Genomic DNA, 20,836 nt, shown 5'->3' on the forward strand with positions numbered 1-20,836 from the left:
GCTCCCTGTATACAGAGATACATGATAAGATCCTGTCTGCAGTCACCACTAGGGGGAGCTCCCTGTATACAGAGATACATGGTAAGATCCTGTCTGCAGCCACCACTAGGGGGAGCTCCCTGTATACAGAGATACATGATAAGATCCTGTCTGCAGCCACCACTAGGGGGAGCTCCCTGTATACAGAGATACATGATAAGATCCTGTCTGCAGTCACCACTACAGGGAGCTCCCTGTATACAGAGATACATGATAAGATCCTGTCTGCAGCCACCACTAGAGGGAGCTCCCTGTATACAGAGATATAAGATTGTCTGCAGCCACCACTAGGGGGAGCTCCCTGTATACAGAGATACATGATAAGATCCTGTCTGCAGTCACCACTAGAGGGAGCTCCCTGTATACAGAGATACATGATAAGATCCTGTCTGCAGCCACCACTAGGGGGAGCTCCCTGTATACAGAGATACATGATAAGATCCTGTCTGCAGCCACCACTAGGGGGAGCTCCCTGTATACAGAGATACATGATAAGATCCTGTCTGCAGCCACCAGTAGGGGGATCTCCTTGTATACAGAGATACATGATAAGATCCTGTCTGCAGCCACCACTAGGGGGAGCTCCCTGTATACAGAGATACATGATAAGAACCTGTCTGCAGCCACCACTAGGGGGAGCTCCCTGTATACAGAGATACATGATAAGAACCTGTCTGCAGCCACCACTAGGGGGAGCTCCCTGTATACAGAGATACATGATAAGAACCTGTCTGCAGCCACCACTAGGGGGAGCTCCCTGTATACAGAGATACATGATAAGAACCTGTCTGCAGCCACCACTAGGGGGAGCTCCCTGTATAGATACATATGGTTCTGTCTGCAGCCATTGTTCTGGACAGACCACCATTTTCTCTCTTTTGCCCCTTGCTTTGCTGCCAGGAGGAGCAGCAGAGGGGACTTTCCGCCTCACAGAATCAATGAATATAACAACTCAACAATCCCCAAATTCTCTTCCACCCCTTCGTACAGGAATAAGATCAGGTTCATACTGCCGGAGTCATAAAAACGAGGGTTTTCCAGTTTTATATAATTACAGCTTAATGCATATAACTTGTACACCTTTCTCATATATTCTATAGGTAAGATCTCTGCTTGCTGTCAGCAATATGAAACCTGTCTTCGATTCCAATACTTCTCACAGCTGAGGATTTGTTACAGTTGTATCCAGTGCAGAGAATCGGCGGCAGGTTTGCACTCACTGACAGCCGGCAGAGATCTTGTAGATGACGTATATTCGGACTTTCCTTGATGATGAGACTTTATTCACAGACGGATTGACGCTGGGGGTCCGGGGACACATGGTTGGGACTCGCTGGTTTCCGGACGGCCGTGTATCGCTGCATCCGACCGGCCACATCACAATATCAGTGTCTATGAGCAGAGCAGGTAAAGTGTCAGACAAGTGCGCGGTGCAGACAGATGTGCGGCCCCAGGGCGCCGGACCCCCTGCTCCATATCTGCGGGCCGGTTCTTGGGTCACATGCAGGGGGCTGCACCCACCCCAGTCTACAGATCCACGGCGGCGAGGTGCGCCCGTCACAGGCAGAGGATCGGGGACTGGTCCTGTCTCGCCTCCTCCTCTTCTGGCACTGGGATTCGGGGTTGCAGAGCGGAACGCGTCAGACCCCAAAATCTCTGCGGGGACAGATCCTTCCGCACGGCTGTGAACTTCCAGCCCATGTGGCTGCGGCACGCTCTGCACTGCGCGATTGTCCACGCGTATCTGCACGGGGAGAAAGAGACGGAAAAGGCTGACACAGACAGATGGCGGCAGAGACATCCGGGACCCCATAATATGCAGGACAGTCCGTGACCCCTGATAATCCAGAATATCTGACAATCCAGAGCCCGACAGTCCTATTGCTGTAGTGCAGGAGCTGCTATGTGTAGAGGTACACTGTCCATTCACCAGGGGTCAGAAACCATTGTAAAACTACAACTCCCAGCATTCCCCCAAGCCCACAAGCTGTTAGGGCATGCTGGGACTTGTAGTTTCTCAACAGCGGGAGATTACATGGAGGGAAGCACTGGGCATGAGGGGCTCTGCTCTGCCTGATCCTAGGGGGCCACCAAGGGAAGACAGGGACCCCAGAGAGTGAATGTAGGGAGAAACAGAGGGTCCCAGAGGAGGGAGGGAAAGAGGGCAGAGACAGAGGGTCCCGGAAGGAAAAGAGGGGAGCAATAGAGGGTCCCAGAAGGAGAGAGGGCAGAGACAGAGGGTCCCAGAGGAGGAAGGGCAAAAACAGTGGGTCCCATAGGAGGTAGGGCAGAGATAGAGGGTCCCAGAGGAGGGAGGGCAGAGACAGAGCGTCACGGATGAGGAAGGGCAGAGCCCGAGGGTCCCAGAGAAGGAAGGGCAGAGACAGAGGGTCCCAGAGGAGAGAGGGCAGAGACAGAGGGTCCCAGAAAGGAAAGGAGGACAAAAACGGACCCAGAGGAGGGAGAGAAACTGGGCAGGGACAGAGGAGGCAGGGCAGAGACGGGGCCCAGATGAGAAAGGGAAAGAGAGCAGAGGGTCCCAGAGGAGGGAAGGTAGAGACAGAGGGTCCCGGAGAAGGAAGGGCAGAGAAAGAGAGTCCCGGAGGAGGGAGCGCAGAGACAGAGGGTTCCGGAGGAGGGAGGGCAGAGACAGAGGGTTCCGGAGGAGGGAGGGCAGAGACAGTCCGGAACACAGAGGGTCCCAGAGGAGGGAGGGCAGAGACAAAGGGTCCCAGAGGAGGGGGGGCAGAGACAGTCCGGAGGACAGAGGGTCCCAGAAGAGGGAGGGCAGAGACAGAGGGTCCCAGGGGAGGGAGGGCAGAGACAGGGATGTCTGTCATCCATGTACACATCGCTGGTGGCTGCTCAGACCTGTACGTGCCGTGCCACCTGCTGCCTATGCACAGTGTATTCCGCTGCGCTCCTCACAGGAGCGGAGACGCCACATCTGGCTGAGGTTCTGGATTATACAAGGTTCGATATTAAATATATCCTCTTCCTTTATACTCAGGCGCCATCGCTCGCCCCTCCATCACTGCTGTTTTCCATGATCTCCAGCTAACATTTTACCACCTATATTTAACCCCTTGCATGGACTCTGTGCTCCCACTATCAGGCGCAGGGAGCGGATGGTAATGGCCCCCAGAGTGAGTACACACATGGCATAAAAACCCATAATGCCAGAAATATATTTCCCCCCTTAAAATAGTAAAAGCGAATAAACTCTGTAACCTCCAGCAATAAATGAGTGTGTCGGCTGCAAGGACGGAAGAATGGAAAATGTAACAGCTCTGGAGCGGTCACAATGGAAAAAAAAAAAAGAAGGACTGGGTACTTTTTTACAGACTTTTTAAGATCCCTGATTGCCGTTAGTAAATTCTCAGGGGATGAAAACTCATCCTGATGTTTCTCACAGGTGAGGGTTTGTCACACTGACATCCTATATGGACTGTCTATGTTGTATCTACACTGATACATTGTAACAAACAGGACAGGAGGGAGCTGTGCTACTGCTGCATTTACCTCCCAGAGGAGCAGAGCGCTATTCATCATTCATCCACCAGGTGGCACCACCCACTTATTTCTATTTAAAGGCTCTCAAGCAGCCGATACTTGAGGCATGATGGGAGTTGTAGTTTTACAACTGCAGCAGTCTGGAGACCGCAGACCTGGGGCATCAGCGACTGATTCCACAATGTCCGTGGCTGAGGTGTTAAAGGGAACCTGTCACCTGAATTTGGCGGGACAGGTTTGCGGTCATATGGGCGGGGTTTTCGGGTGTTTGATTCACCCTTTCCTTACCTGCTGGCTGCATGCTGGCTGCAATATTGGATTGAAGTTCATGCTGTGTCCTCCGTAGTACACGCCTGCACAAGGTGCAATCTTGCCTTGCACAGGCGTGTACTATGGAGGACAGAGAATAAACTTCAATCCAATATTGCGGCCAGCATGCAGCCGGCGGGTAAGGAAAGGGTGAATCAAATACCCGAAAACCCTGCCCATATGACCGCAAACCTGTCCCGCCAAATTCAGGTGACAGGTTCCCTTTAAGTCACACAATCCTTTTCTAGATTCACTGTGACTATAACCTGGGAGATGGGAGACAATAAAGGGGTCCTCTGCAATGAAGGGTGTAGATATTAATGTGCCCACCCGACCTGTGGTAGTCAAGAACAGAGACCCTCCATTATCAGAATATATAGTAAGAAAGGGGAGAAATGCAAAAAAAAGGTCTGCGCCGTGGCCTGTCCATTCTGGTCAATGAGTCCCTATCCGCCTTGTATGTCCAGGGTCCTTGACCCGTTGTGGCCCACTCACCCTGGGAACCAGCTGTTCTCTATGGATGCGCGGCCCACCAGGCTCAGGTTTAAGGCTTTGTAGACGGTCAGGGTCTCGTGTACGTAGCCGTGAGGGTTCACATAGGCGGCCATGGGGCCACAGAGCGAGAGACTGCAAGAGAGGTGAAACTATAGATAAATCCCCGGATGCTTCTGTCATGGCCGCCCCGCTTTCCCCCGCTCACCTGAAGATCTCGTTCTTGGTTGTGATCTCCGTGTCTTGACAGTGTTTACAGCAGAGAGACGTACACTGGAACGAGAGAGGGGCAGGGGGTCACCACGGGGGCTGTGATCGGGGGCAGGCGTGCAATCCCCGGGACTCACTTTGCTCATGATGTCCAGCTCGCAGCGCAGCCGCTGGATGGCGTTCCCGATCTTCAGCAGCTGGATGCGCAGCGTGTCGTCGATCGGCAGGCAGGCCGCTACTCGGTAGGAGAAATCTGGCCAGAAAAAAGGAGACAAACAAATCAGCTGCTGGGGAATAAAGACGGGAAAATATCATCACAGAGAGTCACAGCATTCTGCTCCCACCTGCGGCTGCAGTGCATGCGCACACTTCATCGATAGAGCAGGGTAATATGCGACTTATAGATTCAGTTGTAGGTTTTTTTTCCCTTTAATATATGACTTTTACAGACACAAAGAAACCAAATACAGCGGGGAAGATAAGTATATGATACGCTGCCGATTTTGCCAGTTTTTCCTCTACAAAGAATGGAGAGATCTGTAATTTTTATCGTAGGTACGCTTCACCTGTGAGAGACAGAATCTAAAGAGAAAATCACATTGTAGGATTTTTCCATAATTAATTTGCATTTTATTGCATGAAATAAGTATTTGATACAATAGAAAAACAGAACTTAATATTTGGAGCAGAAACTTTTGCTTGTAATCAGAGGTCAGACGTTTCCTGTAGTTTGCACACACTGCAGCAGGGATATTGGCCCCCTCCTCCATACAGATCTTCTAGGTTTCGGGGCTGTTACTGGGCAACATTGAGTTTCAGCTCCTCCAAAGATTTTCTATTGGCTTCTGGTCTGGAGACTGGTTAGGCCACTCCAGGACCTGGGAATGCTTCTTACAGAGCCGCTCCTTAGTTGCCCCTGTGTGTTTCGGGTCATTGTCATACTAGAATCCCCAGCCACCACCCATCTTCAATGTGCTTACTGAGGGAAGGAGGTTGTTGGCCCAAATCTCACGATACAAGACCCCGTCCATCCTCCCTTCAATATGGTGCAGTCATCCTGTAAGGGGATATAGAGGAAAACCGCGTGCACTATCCGGAAATGGTGCCTTAGTAGGGTCCAAAGCCGTATATAGTGAAAGATAAACGATTGTTCGTTGGGTGCATTTTGTCTGAGCAGAATACGCTATTTTCCCTGCTTTCTAGGTATCCTAAATACTATTAGGCCTCATTGTTAAATATATCTCTCCTCCCTCTCCCCTTCCCCCATTCTTTGTATATACTTTATTTTGTTATACACTGCCTATATGTCGGTTGACCAACAGTTTTGTTATATTTTGTAAGTACACTCTCTTTTGTATGTAGTTACTGAAGAAGGCCAAGGATTGAGGCCGAAACGTTTATTTTGATGACTACAATAAATTACAAAAAACTCCATTTAAGTTGAGCGCCTAAGTTTATCTTTCCCTGCTGTAGGGGAACCTCCTGAGCCCTGCAGGATTTTAATCCATGACGGGGTAGTGTGTTACTGATGGTAATGTTTGAGACTGTGGTCCTAGCTCTCTTCAGGTCATGTCATTGTTCAGGTCCTCCCGTGTAGATCTGGGCTGATTACTGACCTTTCTCAGAATCATCCTTAGGCTAGGTTCACATTGCGTTAGTGCAGTCCGTTTAGCGCATACGCTAACTGACTGCGTTAACGCAATTGCCGAAAAGGGATCGCGTTATGCGATCGCGCTAGCGGGAATGGACCCAAAAACACTGCAGACAGCGTTTAAGGGTCCATCACAAAATAACGGCACATCACTAACGCATGCCAATAATGGCATGCGTTAGCGATGCGCTACATAATTGCGGTCAATGGGTGCGCTAATGGATCCGTTACATAGCATTAGTGTCGCTATGAAACGGATTCCGTCAGCGGACACCCACTAATGCAATGTGAACCTAGCCTTACCCCATGAGGCGAGATCTTACATGGAGCCCCAGACCGAGGAAGATTGACAGTCATCCTGTGTTTCTTCCATCGTCTAATAATTGTGCCAACACTTGTTGCCTTCTCACCAACCTGCTTGCCTATTGTCCTGTAGCCCATCCCAGCCTTATGCAGATCTCCAATTGTGTCCCTGGTGTTCTTAGACAGCTCTTTGGTCTTGGCCATGGTGGAGAGGTTGTAATGTGATTTGATTGTGTGAACAGGTGTCTGTTATACAGGTAACAAGGTCAAACAGGTGCAATTAATCCAGGTAATGAGCGCAGAGTAGGAGGCTTCTTACAGAAAAACTAACAGGTCTGTGAGAGCAGAATTCTTGCTGGTTGGTCGGTGATCAAATACTTATTTTGTGCAATAAAATGCAAATTAATTATTTAAAAATCATACAATGTGATTTTCTGTTTTTTTATTCTTAGATTCTGTCTCTTACAGGTGAGGTGTACCTGCGATAAAAATTACAGACCTCTCCATAATGTGTAGGGGGAAAACTTGCAAAATCGGCAGATAAAATAAACATACATAGAGAAGATACTATAACTATTTGATTATTTATGGTATCTTCTCTATGTATGTCTTATTTTATTTTGATTTCTTAAACTCTTGGAACTTTGGATTGGATGAATAAGTGACGGCCTCCCGTCGCCTCTCACCTATAGGATTAGCCGGCAGGGAATCGTCCCGCAGATTCTCGTCCCATTCGTGCAGTTGTCGCTTCACTCGCTCCATGAGATAATCCTAATGACAGATTGGCTTGGGTTATTCTCAGAGCCGCTCCCGTTCCCCCGACCACGGAGCTGACAATCCGTACTCACAGCGTCGTACAAGGCGTACAGCCACGACGGCCAGGACGTCAAATTGGCACCAAAGAACTTTCTCTGAAGAATATGGAGAAAAAAACAAACATTAAAATGGACATATAAATGGAATAAGCTCAAATAAAACTATTTCTCAAAGTTTATCCCAAAGAATCCTGAGAAATGGAGAAACTTTGCAAAAGATCTCAAGTAAAACTTTCCTACAGTTTTGTATCCACAGGGCATCTGCCAACCAATGTGTCTCCATAGTAACAGACTACAAACAAGCCCTACGTTGTCAGATCCTGCAGTTGTCGGTCCTTCCACCAAATGAGGGAAACGCTCTGCAGAATATGGAGACGCATCGCTCCAAGTCAGAGATTTAGTCCCAAAATGAAATGATTCAGGATTACCAAAGGGAAGATCTGAGAAAACTCATCTCTACCCTGTGACGAAAAAGTTGATGAGGAAAGCGCTGGCACATAAACCCTGCACCATGGTAAGTTTACAGAGTGGGATTACAGCTCCTGCAGGACCCCAGGGAGTAGACAAAGGTTTATTGCGCTTCTGTCTTCTCTAACGCTCACATAGCGCCACGTAGTGCAAAGAAGCATCAGCTCTAGTGATGGTGCTGGCGATCACACGATCATTAGGTCTCTGCTGAGCAAACCTCGGTTTCCCCTGTAACTCAACCTCCTATTGATGCCCCAGTTACAGTGTGAAAGATTTGCACAAAAAAAACCCAAATATATATATTTTTTTTTTTGCAAATTTTTCACCAATACCAGAGCGGTCCTGTACTAGAAGCCTCCGGAGTAATAAGTTCCTCCATGACATTTCTTCCTCCTGAATCTTCCCCCATCACCTGTGAGTGATATTATTGAGAAATGGAAGGAACTGCAGCAACTCAGCCACAAAGTGGAGACCCCGTAATGTTACCGAGCGGAGGGCAGAAAAGTCACCACCGCTCTGTGACCCCATAACTGCAGAGTCCAGACCTCCTTTGGTATTAACATCAGCAAAGACACTGCGCCCCCACCGGGAGCTTCATGGCCGAGCAGCTGCATGCAGCCGTACATCACCAAGCACAATGCCGAGCGTCGGATGTTTTACGATGATGCACTGCTCAGTCACCTGACGGCTGTAGGCAATCACAGGCGGCAGCGGTCTTGCAGTTAGTGAAATGGTGACATCGGCCGTTCCCGTCTCTGCACAGACTATAATGCAGACTGCAATGAACACAGGTGGGAGCCAATAGACTTGTTATTTTGTACATATTCCATCCCTTGGGCAACCCCTTTAAGCGGAGGTAGCAGGCCCTGAGAAGAGATATGTATACTGCAGAACTTCATAGGAGACCACTGAAGGAGGCGACTGCGGCTTTTCTACCTGCTCGGGGCTCCCTGTCAGGGAGATCGTCCACTCTCACTGCTGCTGTCATCATGGGTGAAGGAAGTTTCTGATTATGATTTTGCAAAGTTTTTCCACTTCTTTTTTTATTCTAGGTAATTTGGGACAGTTAAAAAAAACATTTTATTCCAGAGGTGGAAGCAGACAGAGCAGCGTCCCTCACCCTGCGGTACTTGTGCAGCCATTCGCTGCTGTTCTGGGGGCTACGCGGGCTGAGGGTTTTACTGCACGGAAGCACTTGATGGCGACTCTGAGAATCCAGCAGGACGGACGTCATTGGACATGGCAGGACCCTCTCCGGTAAGATCTGCACCCGAGCGAGCAGAATCCTGGTGGAGCAAAGATTCAATTAACATGAAAGTTCCCGATGTAATCCCGAGGCCACTACAGGGCCGCCACCATGCCCAGAACCGCTACCGTGCCGCCACCATGCCCAGAACCACCACCATGCCCAGAACCGCTACAGGGCCGCCGCCACCATGCCCAGAACCGCTACAGGGCCGCCACCGTTCCCAGAACTGCTACCATGCCGCCACCGTTCCCAGAACCGCTACAGAGCCGTCACCGTGCCCAGAACCGCTACCAGGCCCCCACCGTTCCCAGAACCGCTACAGGGCTGCCACCGTGCCCAGAACCGCTACAGGGCCGCCACCGTGCCCAGAACCGCTACAGGGCCGCCACCGTGCCCAGAACCGCTACAGGGCCGCCATTGTGCTCAGAACTGCTACAGGGCCGCCACTGTGCCCAGACCCACTTCAGGGCCGCCAGTGTGCCCAGAACCGCCACCCTGCCCAGAGCCGCTACATGGCGGCCACGCTGCCCAGAACCGCTACAGGGCCGCCACCCTGCCCAGAACTGCTACAGGGCCACCATCGTGCCCAGAACCGCTACAGGGCCGCCATTGTGCTCAGAACTGCTACAGGGCCGCCACTGTGCCCAGACCCACTTCAGGGCCGCCAGTGTGCCCAGAACCGCCACCCTGCCCAGAGCCGCTACATGGCGGCCACGCTGCCCAGAACCGCTACAGGGCCGCCACCCTGCCCAGAACTGCTACAGGGCCACCATCGTGCCCAGAACCGCTACAGGGCCACCATCGTACCCACAACCGCTACAGGGCTGCCATCATGCCCAGGGCCGCCACCGTGCCCAAAACCGCTACAGGGCCGCAACCGTGCCCAGAACAGCTACAGGGCCGCCACTGTGCCCAGAACCGCTACAGGGTCACCACCACGCCCAAAACCGCTACAGGGTCGCCACCGTGCCCAGAACCGCTGCAGGGCCGCCACCATGCCCAGCGCCACTACAGGCTGGCTCAGTGCCCAGAATTACTATAGGGTCGCCATCATGCCCAGATCCACTACAGGCCAGCGCACCTGGGATTGAACACCCACTTGTGCCATCACCAGACCTGTAATAGAGCATTATCAGAGTGGGGGAAGTGTCACTGCACAGCCGGCAAATTCTTGCGTCACCCTCTCCCCATCAGAGATTACTCATTCCTGGGCAGACCTGTCGGCACGGAGGTCATTTTCCTATTTTTTTGCCAGCTTCTCCCCCTCTCACCCATCTGTCTGGGTTCTCATTTCCAGCACTTGGAATCGCTGGCGCCCGATGGCTTTCACTTTCACGGTCTCAATGCCGTACTCCTGCTCCTCGCGATATGCGTAGATTTCTGCAGTCGTTCCAAAGCGAGCGTCCCTCTGCAGACCCTCACTGCGATAGAAAATGTATAAAGACAGTTAACGCTCTCACCGTGATGGCTCCGCTGATTATACAGACATTCCTTTCATCTAACACCACAAAGTGCCATTAGATGCCGATTATCCCCTTTCCCCGGGGAGGAAGGCGAGTGTTATACAACCTGCACCCGTCTGTAACTGCAGTGATCGAAGCTGCACTTTAACCCCTTGGATTCCACTGTCAATTGTGACCATGGCATGTAAATGGATAAACAGAGGTGATCGGTATCCCCCTGCTCCCACCGACAACGCACAACGTGCTGCTTATGTGTTGTCAGGGCAGCCAGAGGCTCCATGAATTACAGGACTATTAAATATAGGTTAACAAAAAATAGGAAAAATCTGAAAGTTGTAATTCTATTCTCACTTATTAAATAAATGTAAAAAAAAAAATGAAAATTAAGAAAAAAAAATATACTTATTACCATCACTTCTATAAATTTATAAAAACTGGAAAAATATTATAGAATTTATTCTGCAGTCATTGCCAATAGTTTAAAAAAAAACAACAAAACACACGCTGACATATGGCCATGTAGACAGAAAAAAAGAGGGAAGAAAAAATGAAAGAAAAAAACAAAACAAAAACACTTGCCTGGGCCTGAAGGGGTTAAAGGGAGTTCTGCTGTATATAGTATATACCACCCGCCTGACACACCTATAGGCCAGCACTGCGAACGTCCTGTCCCGCTGGATGAGGCCGCGCACCATGCTGACCTCCTGCGGCCTGGAGAGGTGCAGCGGCAGCGTCTGGCCCGGGATCAGCATCACCTGGATGTGCGGCAGCACCGGGATCAGCTGACAGCTGTCGTCATCGTGCAGCGTCCTCCCGTGGAACTCCTCCATGTCCACGCCCAGGTACTGCGGAGGAGGACGAGACAATGGAGGGGGAAGTGACGACCTTTTGGGGGCTGCAGTTCCTCCCCATTACCCAATATCAAGATCTCTGCTTGCTGTCACTTAATGACATTATCTTTCTAAGTCCAGAGGTGGCGAAACGCTTCTCACAGCTGAGGGGTCTTACAGCCCGGACCCCAGGTTTATAACACTGCACTGATACATAGTAAACTATAAGACGTTACGCCCCCTGAGGAAGTTTTGGACGAAACGCGCGTCGGGGTAGAGGGACTGGGCACTCTTCTCACACATTGTAAGTATAGCGGTTATTTGCTTTCCCCGTTTTAGCAACATAGGACAGTTTGCCCCAGATTGTTGGTAGCGAATATGGTAGTCCAAGGTAGTTTATGTTGGGATAGTAGGGACTTATTCTAAGCTGGTTAAGGTTGCTGTATACCCTTCTTTGTATATATTGATTGTGGCTTTGATACCGCGTATATTAAGGGGGTAATGCATGTCCTATTATTCAGCTAATGATATTGTTAATAATTTGTGTATTAATTATACTCTGTGTTTAAAGAGATCAGTAGATGTGTAGTCCCTAACATTTGAGGTATATGGTTTAAGATTTATTATTGTAAAGATGCCTATATTTTAAAATTATTTCATAAAAAATGATTTTATTGGAGAAGAAAATGTTTGTGCTTTTTCTGTTTCTACCATTTCACAGAAGTAGAATTTTAATTTTCCCATTTTTTGGTGCATTTTATGGGAATGTGAACGACAACAATCCCCGGTCCAGGGGAGGTGATAACAGAAAGTGACGGCTCCTGGAAGGAGAAGAGGAAACAAATGAAAGTGCAAAAACGAAACTCGGCAGTGATGGGACGGGGTTAAAAGAAGGGGAAGGAAGGCGGCCGAATAATGCCGCTGTCTCGCCCATCAGTGGCGTTGGTGGTCCGCTGTCTTCCCTCTGGCCATTAGGTGGAGAGCGAGTTTGGCGGCAGGCGGTGCGGAGCCGCTGTAGTAGGGGCCGATACACTGGCGACGTCTGCACCTCTGGATCCTGACCATGTGACGGACACGCGACGATGGCGGCCAATAAGAGCTGCAGCAGGGGGCAGCGACAGTCTCCCGCTCCCCACTCCAGGGCGCCCCGCCCTCGCGCCCTGGGAGGAGCTATGTGATGCCCCGCCCTCGTGCCCTGGGAGGAGCTATGTGATGCCCCGCCCTCGTGCCCTGGGAGGAGCTATGTGATGCCCCGCCCTCGTGCCCTGGGAGGAGCTATGTGATGCCCCGCCCTCGCGGTCATCATACGGCCACAGATCCGCCAAGCAGACCCGACGATCGCATCTGGCTGCAGCAGGATCACCCCCGGCCGCACTACATACAACTGTACCAAAACCTCTGCTGTGACAGCGACCGGACACGACTTAACGGCCTCTGGATATAAAAACGTAAAATGAGTAATTCTATTCAGTGACAACAAGCAGAGAACGTAAAAGTAAGTGCACCCCCTCCACCCCCCACGGTACGCACGGCGTGAGACGTCGGCAGGCTGGTGTCGAAGTTGATGATGTTGGGCGCTTCCTGGTCTCCGCCATCAGGATCCTCCATCTCGACGTCGTCGTCTTCCTCGCTTTCTGTCAGGGGAGAAGATTATTAATCTCAGCGACTTTTATTACACCAGAAGTCGCCACACGGTAACACGGCGACAAGAAGAGGCAAAGCATGATGGGAAAAGCAGCCCCATGGCCCCTGCAGGAATAAGGAACAGCCAATAAGATTCCAGGTAACACTTTAACAGTGAAGGTTTCAAAATGAAAGCAGTGTTCTGATTGGCTACCACTACTGCGCCATCTGTGGCCGAGGAGCAGGACGCGGTGCATTATGGGAAGCAGTATAAACACAACAGACGTGACGGCGGCGTCCGCCTCCATGACCGTGTGATACGTTACCGGGGATGAGCTGCAGCTGGTTGCCCATGTTATTTACACCGGGATCGCCCTCCTCTTCCTCATCCGCCATACCTGTTTACCAGCGGTGCATGCTGGGAGCCAGGGACGCAGACACCCCGGGAGACCACGCCCCCTGTCAGGTCTCTGAAACACGCCCCAACAGAGCTGATTGGTTAGTCTTAAGCCACGCCCGCTGTATCCTGTACGCATGGCAACGGCAAACTACAAGAAGAACACGGAAACCAAAGCCAGGAGGGCGGGACTACAAGTCCCAGCATTAACCGAGAGCGCAACGGGTCAGTCATAAGTAAGCAGCTGCAGCATCCAACTGCACGGAGAGGAGGGAGACCAGGACTGTGATCATCATAAGGCTAATGCGACCCCCACAATAGAGCCCCCATAATAGAGCCCCATATCCTCTATAATATAGCCCCCATCCTCTACAATAGAGCCCCCCACAGCCCATATAATAGAGCCCCCATCCTGTATAATAGAGCCCCCACAGACCCTATAATAGAGCCCCCATATCCCCTATAATAGAGCCCCCATAATATAGCCCTTATCCTCTATAATAGAGCCCCCCACAGCCCCTATAATAGAGCCCCATAATATAGCCCCCACAGACCCTATAATAGAGCCCCCATATCCCCTATAATAGAGCCCCCATAATATAGCCCCCATCCTCTATAATAGAGCCCCCCACAGCCCCTATAATAGAACCCCCCACAGCCCCTAAAATAGAGCCCCATAATATAGCCCCCATCCTCTATAATAGAGCCCCCCACAGCCCCTATAATAGAGCCCCATAATATAGCCCCCACAGCCCCTATAATAGAACCCCCCACAGCCCCTATAATAGAACCCCCCACAGCCCCTATAATAGAGCCCCCATAATATAGCCCCCCGTCCTCTATAAGAGCCCCCCACAGCCTCTATAATAGAGCCCCATAATATAGCCCCCCACATCCTCTATAATAGAGCCCCCATCCTCTAATAGAGCTCCCCACAGCCCCTATTATAGAGCCCCCCACAGTCCCTATAATAGAGCCCCCATAATATAGCACCCATCCTCTATAATAGAGCTCCCACAGCCCCATAATAGAGCCCCCATAATATAGCACCCATCCTCTATAATAGAGCCCCCACAGCCCCTATAATGGAGCCCCTCACAGCCCATATAATAGAGCCCCTATATTAGAGCCCCCCAAAGCCCCTATAATACAGCCCCCATCCTCTATAATAGAGTCCCCATAATATAGCCCCATCCTCTATAATAGAGCCCCTAAAATAAAGTCCCCCACAGCCCCTATAATAGAGCCCCCATAATATAGCCCCCCATATCCTCTATAATAGAGACCCCCATCTATAATAGAGCCTCCACCCACATGACCGATAAGAACCCCTATAATAGAGCCCCCATATCTTTAATAGAGCCCCCCACAGCCCCTATATTTGAACCCCCACAGCTCCTTTAATTGGGCCACCACAACAATAGAGCCATCAAATCCTCTATTATAGAGACCCCAAAATCCCTATAATAGAGCCCCTCAAAGCCCAATAATGCAGCCTCTATAATAGACCCCCTGAGCCCCTATAATAAAGCCCCCCACAGCTTCTATAAGAGAGCCCCCTCACAGCCCCTATCAAAGAGTCCCAAATCCGCTCTAATAGAGCCCCACATCCTCAATAAGGCTAGGTTCACACTAGCGTTGCGCCGCCCTGCGTCGGCGACGCAACGCGCGACGCACGTAAAAACGCGCGCAAAAACGCGCGCGTTTTGCGACGCGTGCGTCGTTTTTGACGAAAATCGGACGCACAGAAAATGCTACAATGTAGCGTTTTCTTGCGTCCGACGCTAGCGTCGGAAACGACGCACGTGGCGAAAAACGCCACCAAAACGACGCACGCGTCCCCTATGTTAAACATAGGGGCGCGTCGCCGCTGCGTCGCCGGCGCGTCGCCGGCGCAACAGCGACGCACATTGGCGGAACGCCAATGTGAACGTAGCCTAATATGGTCCTCGCAGCCCCTATATTTGAACCCCCCACAGCCCCTATAATAGATCCCCCACAGCCCCTATAATAGATCCCCCCACAGCCCCTATAATAGATCCCCCCACAGCCCCTATAATAGATCCCCCACAGCCCCTATATTAGATCCCCCACAGCCCCTATAATAGATCCCCCACAGCCCCTATAATAGATCCCCCCACAGCCCCTATATTAGAGCCTCCCACAGCCCCTATAATAGATCCCCCCACAGCCCCTATAATAGATCCCCCCACAGCCCCTATAATAGATCCCCCCACAGCCCCTATAATAGATCCCCCCACAGCCCCTATATTAGAGCCTACCACAGCCCCGATAATAGATCCCCCCACAGCCCCTATAATAGATCCCCCCACAGCCCCTATATTAGAGCCTCCCACAGCCCCTATAATAGATCCCCCCACAGCCCCTATAATAGATCCCCCCCACAGCCCCCATAATAGATCCCCCCACAGCCCCTATAATAGATCCCCCCACAGCCCCTATAATAGATCCCCCCACAGCCCCTATATTAGAGCCTCCCACAGCCCCTATAATAGATCCCCCCACAGCCCCTATAATAGATCCCCCCACAGCCCCTATAATAGATCCCCCACAGCCCCTATAATAGATCCCCCCACAGCCCCTATAATAGATCCCCCCACAGCCCCTATAATAGATCCCCCCACAGCCCCTATAATAGATCCCCCCACAGCCCCTATAATAGATCCCCCACAGCCCCTATAATAGATCCCCCCACAGCCCCTATTATAGATCCCCCCACAGCCCCTATAATAGATCCCCCCACAGCCCCTATGATAGATCCCCCCCACAGCCCCTATAATAGATCCCCCCACAGCCCCTATAATAGATCCCCCCACAGCCCCTATAATAGATCCCCCCACAGCCCCTATATTAGATCCCCCCACAGCCCCTATATTAGAGCCTCCCACAAAGATCTTTGGGGCAGAAGTGAAGAAACGCCTCGTTGTGAGTCCTGGTTGCTCTGGTAATATCTGTCTTTATTCCTTATGTCGGATTTTATGGGGTCCCGGCCCCCTCCATGCAGGGGGATATCACCGTCCTCTATGGAGGGAGACTTCTCTGAAGAGTGGTCATGCACACAGGGCCCAGCAGATGGCGCTCTCTGTGTATTATTAGACTCTTAGAACTTGTGAGTTTGTGCTTCCATTATAAAGATGAAAGGTTCCTGCTGCTCAGATTGATCTTGGTGCGGACCCCCATCTTCTGTCAGTAAGAAGATCACCAAGTCCTCACATCTCGGTACATCATCATTTGTGTAACATTCAGAAAATGAAAGCATGTTTGTTTCCTGTCATTAGTGCAGCCAGAACATTACAAAGGTATTGTGGCCCTAAGCCTGAAGGGCCCGTGTGATAGGGTGCGGGGTATCATTTTGTCTATTTTCATATTTTTACTGATTTTCGGAGTGTTGTCTTGTTTCTCTGTATCATTCTGTATATTCCCCATATTGTCTAGAGTCTTAATTACCTTACAAAAGTTCCGATAATTGAATTAGCTCAGTTACCATCTGCAGCCTGAATGTGCCCATACCTCTTGATGAATCTCTGCTGACCTTTCCTGACTGTCCATTCATGACCCCTCTGCTCTCCAAATGCTGCAGATCACCTCCCGTAGTGCATTGATCTCTGAGGCGCCATTCCAAGATCTGGGAGGCCTGAAAACCATCCAACCCGTCTGCCTACCCCTGGATATAAGGAGGTGGCCTGAGGAAGACAGCGAGTCATGTAAGATTGACCCTTTGTGGGAGGCCGATGCTAAGGCCAGCACTCCAGAGGCTTGGAGAAACCCTGACTACCCTGGAAATACTGCTAGAGGATCCTATACCAAGAAGTCACAGATAAATCCACCAACCGCCTTCTCCAATAGCCACCAACAACAACCTCCAGCCATGCAGCAAAAGCTATCTCTGACAAGGAGTGCTAGCTAGGACCCAGATTATATAGGAGATGAGAGAGGCTAACCGTGCACAGCTCAGAGCCCTAAGCTCCAGGAGCTCTCAGAAGAGCAGATTAACCCCTGCACTGCTAAAAGAAACTTGCACTGTTTAATATGAAGGTGAAGTGCTTCTAATCAGTGCAGGAGTAGGAGAAATCAGACGCTGGAGTCTTATGGCTCCTCTCTGTCGCGGTGAACACATGACATTTACAAATTATTTTGTTGTAATTTTATACCTTTTAGTTCTGATGAAGGACATGTAACCGGCCGAAACGTCAATATTGTTTATACAGTGGATGAACTTGTACTAGTAAAATACTCTTTATGTTCTTTGCATCTACTTTGGAGTGTCAAATATATTTCTTCTTGGAGTGTGGGATGGTGGCGTCTTCTTCTGAAAGTCTAGGAGGTGGCTCCTTCTTCTGGAAGTGTGAGAGGTGGCTCTTTCTTCTAGGAGTTTGGGAGGTGAATCCTTCATCTGGAAGGTGGCTCCTTATTCCATGACTCTGGGAAGGTGGCTCCTTATTCCATGACTCTGGGAAGGTGGCTCCTTCTGAGAGTCTGGGAAAGTGGCTCCTTCTTCTGCAAGTGTGAGAGGTGGCTCCTTCTTCTAGGCCTTTGGGAGGTCAATTCTTCCTCTGGAAGGTGGCTCCTTCCGTGAGTCTGGGAAGGTGAATCCTTATTCCGTAAGTCTGGGAAGGTGGCTCCTTATTCCATGACTCTGGGAAAGTGGCTCCTTCTTCTGAGAGTCTGGCAGGTGTCTCCTCCTTCTGTGAGGTGGCTTATTTTTCTCGGAGGGTACCTCTTCCTTCCTGTAGTCTTGGAGCTCACTCCTTCTTCCGGGAGTTTGAGAGGTTGGTCCATCTTCCAGGTGTGTGTGAGGTGGCTCCTTCTTTCGGGAGTCTGGGAGATGGTTCCTTTTTTTTTGGAACTCTTGGAGGTCACTCTTTCTTCTGGGACATTTGCAAGTCTTTTCCTTCCTCTGAAAATGCGGGAGTTCACTCTTTCTTCTAGGTGTCTGGGAGGTGGCACCACCTTCTTTGAGTCTGGGAGCCTGTTCCTTTTTACTAAAGTTTTGGAGATGGCTCCTTCTTTTTAGAGTCAGAGATGGTTACTTCTTCTGAAGGTTTGGGTGGTCACTCCTTCTCTTCCAGGAGTGCGGATAGTCTCCCTTTTTTTTTTTCCTTGTCGCACCTTTTTCCCCGAAGCTTTGGTGGCATTATCTTTCTACAGTGGACTGGGATGTCACTCCTTCTGGAAGTTTTGGAAGTTGCCCCTTTTTCTGGGAGTCGTAGTGGTCTCTGCTTCCTCAGAAGGTCTGGGAGGTCACTCCTTCTGGGAGTTGTTCAAGTTAAAGAGCTCATTGTTCTTGGCTGTTTTATACCATAGTCATGCAGAACCCCCTATAAGTCCCGGAACCCTGCAGTCATCACCCAGCCCTAGCCTGCAGAGTATTACCTTCTCTGCAGCACATTATCTTTCCTCCTCATCCCTCATTGTGACGCACCTCACCTAGGACTGCAGATCCCTCTAGACCTTATCCTGCAATTACAATGACTGATCAAGGTGACCTCCAGAAACCACAAGAGATTCCATCATCTTCCACCTACTGCCATTTTCCCTTTTCTTCCCAGTAGTCCAGCGCTGCCTCTCCTTGGTCATTACGGAGAGCCTTCATTGCTGTCCACCTTTTCGGAGCGGCGGCGATGAGCCCTGTGAGACTCACTGAGTTGTGTGGTCTCTCTATATATAGCTCTTCATGAGTCAGGAGAAGATTCTGCGGCTGTTGCATTTTCTTCTTTCTGATGAGCTGTTACCCTGTGGAGCGTTGTTCACTAGATACCAGGTAACGATCACCTGCAACATCGGCGTGTACCCAGGAGCTGCCTTCACCTGCGGGGAGTCACAGTTCTGCCAGCGCAGCACTCTCATTAATTGTGGCATCATTGGCCCTTATTCACGTAAAGGGCCAACTCCAGTCATTGCAGATATTAACATCAATGACATGAAAATCACTACAAGATAACATTTCTGTAAATGATCCAAACTTCATGACCCAGGAAAAAACACATTTGCTATGTCCTTTCCACTCGGCTAAACCTTTCCCTGCACTTAGTGTCACGTCCTGCTGAATAATGCACCGTGTATGAGATTCCAAGAAGAGCAAAGAAAGAGCTGGCAAAGGCTTAGAGCGCTGGTATATAACTAATACTGTATAATACTGCCCCCATGTACAAGTATATAACTACTATAATACTGCCCCGCCTATAGACAAGAATATAACTACTATAATACTGCCCCATGTACAAGTATATAACTACTATAATACTGCCCCTATATACAAGAATATAACTACTATAATACTGCTCCTATGTACAAGAATATAACTACTTTAATACTGCCCCCATGTACAAGAATATAACTACTATAATACTGCCCCTATGTACAAGAATATAACTACTATAATACTGCTCCTATGTATAAGAATATAACTACTATAATACTGCTCCTATATACAAGAATATAACTACTATAATACTGCTCCTATGTACAAGAATATAACTACTATAATACTGCCCCTATGTACAAGAATATAACTACTATAATACTGCCCCCTATGTACAAGAATATAACTACTATAATACTGCCCCCTATGTACAAGAATATAACTACTATAATACTGCTCCTATGTACAAGAATATAACTACTATAATACTGCCCCTATGTACAAGAATATAACTACTATAATACTGCTCCTATGTGCAAGAATATAACTACTATAATACTGCTCCTGTGTACAAGAATATAACTACTATAATACTGCCCCTATGTACAAGAATATAACTACTATAATACTGCCCCTATGTACAAGAATATAACTACTATAATACTGCTCCTATATACAAGAATATAACTACTATAATACTGCCCCTATATACAAGAATATAACTACTATAATACTGCTCCTATGTACAAGAATATAACTACTATAATACTGTCCCCTATGTACAAGAATATAACTACTATAATACTGCTCCTATGTACAAGTATATAACTACTACAATACTGCCCCTATGTACAAGAATATAACTACTATAAGGCCATGTTCACACAGTGCGTTTTTTACTGCGGAACCGCAGCGTTTTTGCCGCTGCGGTTCCGCAGCTGTTTTCCATGCAGGGTACAGTACAATGTACCCTATGGAAAACAGGAACCGCTGTGCACATAATCCTGAATTAAAAAAAAAAAGCCGCACTGAATAGCTGCGGGAAAAAAGAAGGAGCATGTCACTTCTTTTTTCGGAGCCGCAGCGGTTCTGCACCCATAGACCTCCATTGTGAGGTCAAACCTGCAGTAAAACCCGCAGATCAAAAATATATCTGCGGGTTTTATTGCGGTTTGTGGTGCCGAACCGCTGCAGCAGGAAGTGCGGGAAAGCGGGCGGAAGTGCGTGGGCGGAGTGTGGCTGCCCTGATCCCACCCCCCCGTGCTCCGAAACCCCCCCGTGCCCTAATCTCCCCCCCTTATACTTACCCGG

The 20,836-nt window shown here is 49.6% G+C and overlaps 1 protein-coding gene across 1 annotated transcript; it reads right to left on the minus strand.

Moving 5' to 3' along the window:
- Positions 1 to 1,064: 1,064 nt before the first annotated feature.
- CRBN (cereblon) lies at positions 1,065 to 13,447 on the minus strand. Its single transcript, XM_069736173.1, has 11 exons — positions 13,292 to 13,447; positions 12,873 to 12,976; positions 11,155 to 11,357; positions 10,321 to 10,470; positions 8,921 to 9,086; positions 7,366 to 7,428; positions 7,204 to 7,288; positions 4,701 to 4,816; positions 4,562 to 4,626; positions 4,357 to 4,488; positions 1,065 to 1,783 (listed from the first exon to the last, which is right to left on the minus strand). The coding sequence occupies exons 1-11, from the start codon at positions 13,359 to 13,361 to the stop codon at positions 1,597 to 1,599; spliced, it is 1,341 nt and encodes a 446-aa protein (XP_069592274.1). The 5' UTR covers positions 13,362 to 13,447; the 3' UTR covers positions 1,065 to 1,596.
- Positions 13,448 to 20,836: the final 7,389 nt, after the last annotated feature.

This window comes from Ranitomeya imitator, chromosome 8 (genome assembly GCF_032444005.1).
Source record: "Ranitomeya imitator isolate aRanImi1 chromosome 8, aRanImi1.pri, whole genome shotgun sequence".
Lineage (NCBI taxonomy): Eukaryota > Metazoa > Chordata > Amphibia > Anura > Dendrobatidae > Ranitomeya > Ranitomeya imitator.

Excerpts from the sequence above, each read along its gene's own strand:
- CRBN (XM_069736173.1), bottom strand. The coding sequence starts at position 13,361 with ATGGCGGATGAGGAAGAGGAGGGCGATCCCGGTGTAAATAACATGGGC. Across the intron at positions 10,471-11,154 it reads TTCGCAGTGCTGGCCTATAG|TGAGGGTCTGCAGAGGGACG; the intron begins GTGTGTCAGGCG and ends TTTCTATCGCAG. Across the intron at positions 1,784-4,356 it reads GAGAACAGCTGGTTCCCAGG|ATACGCGTGGACAATCGCGC; the intron begins GTGAGTGGGCCA and ends CTCCCCGTGCAG.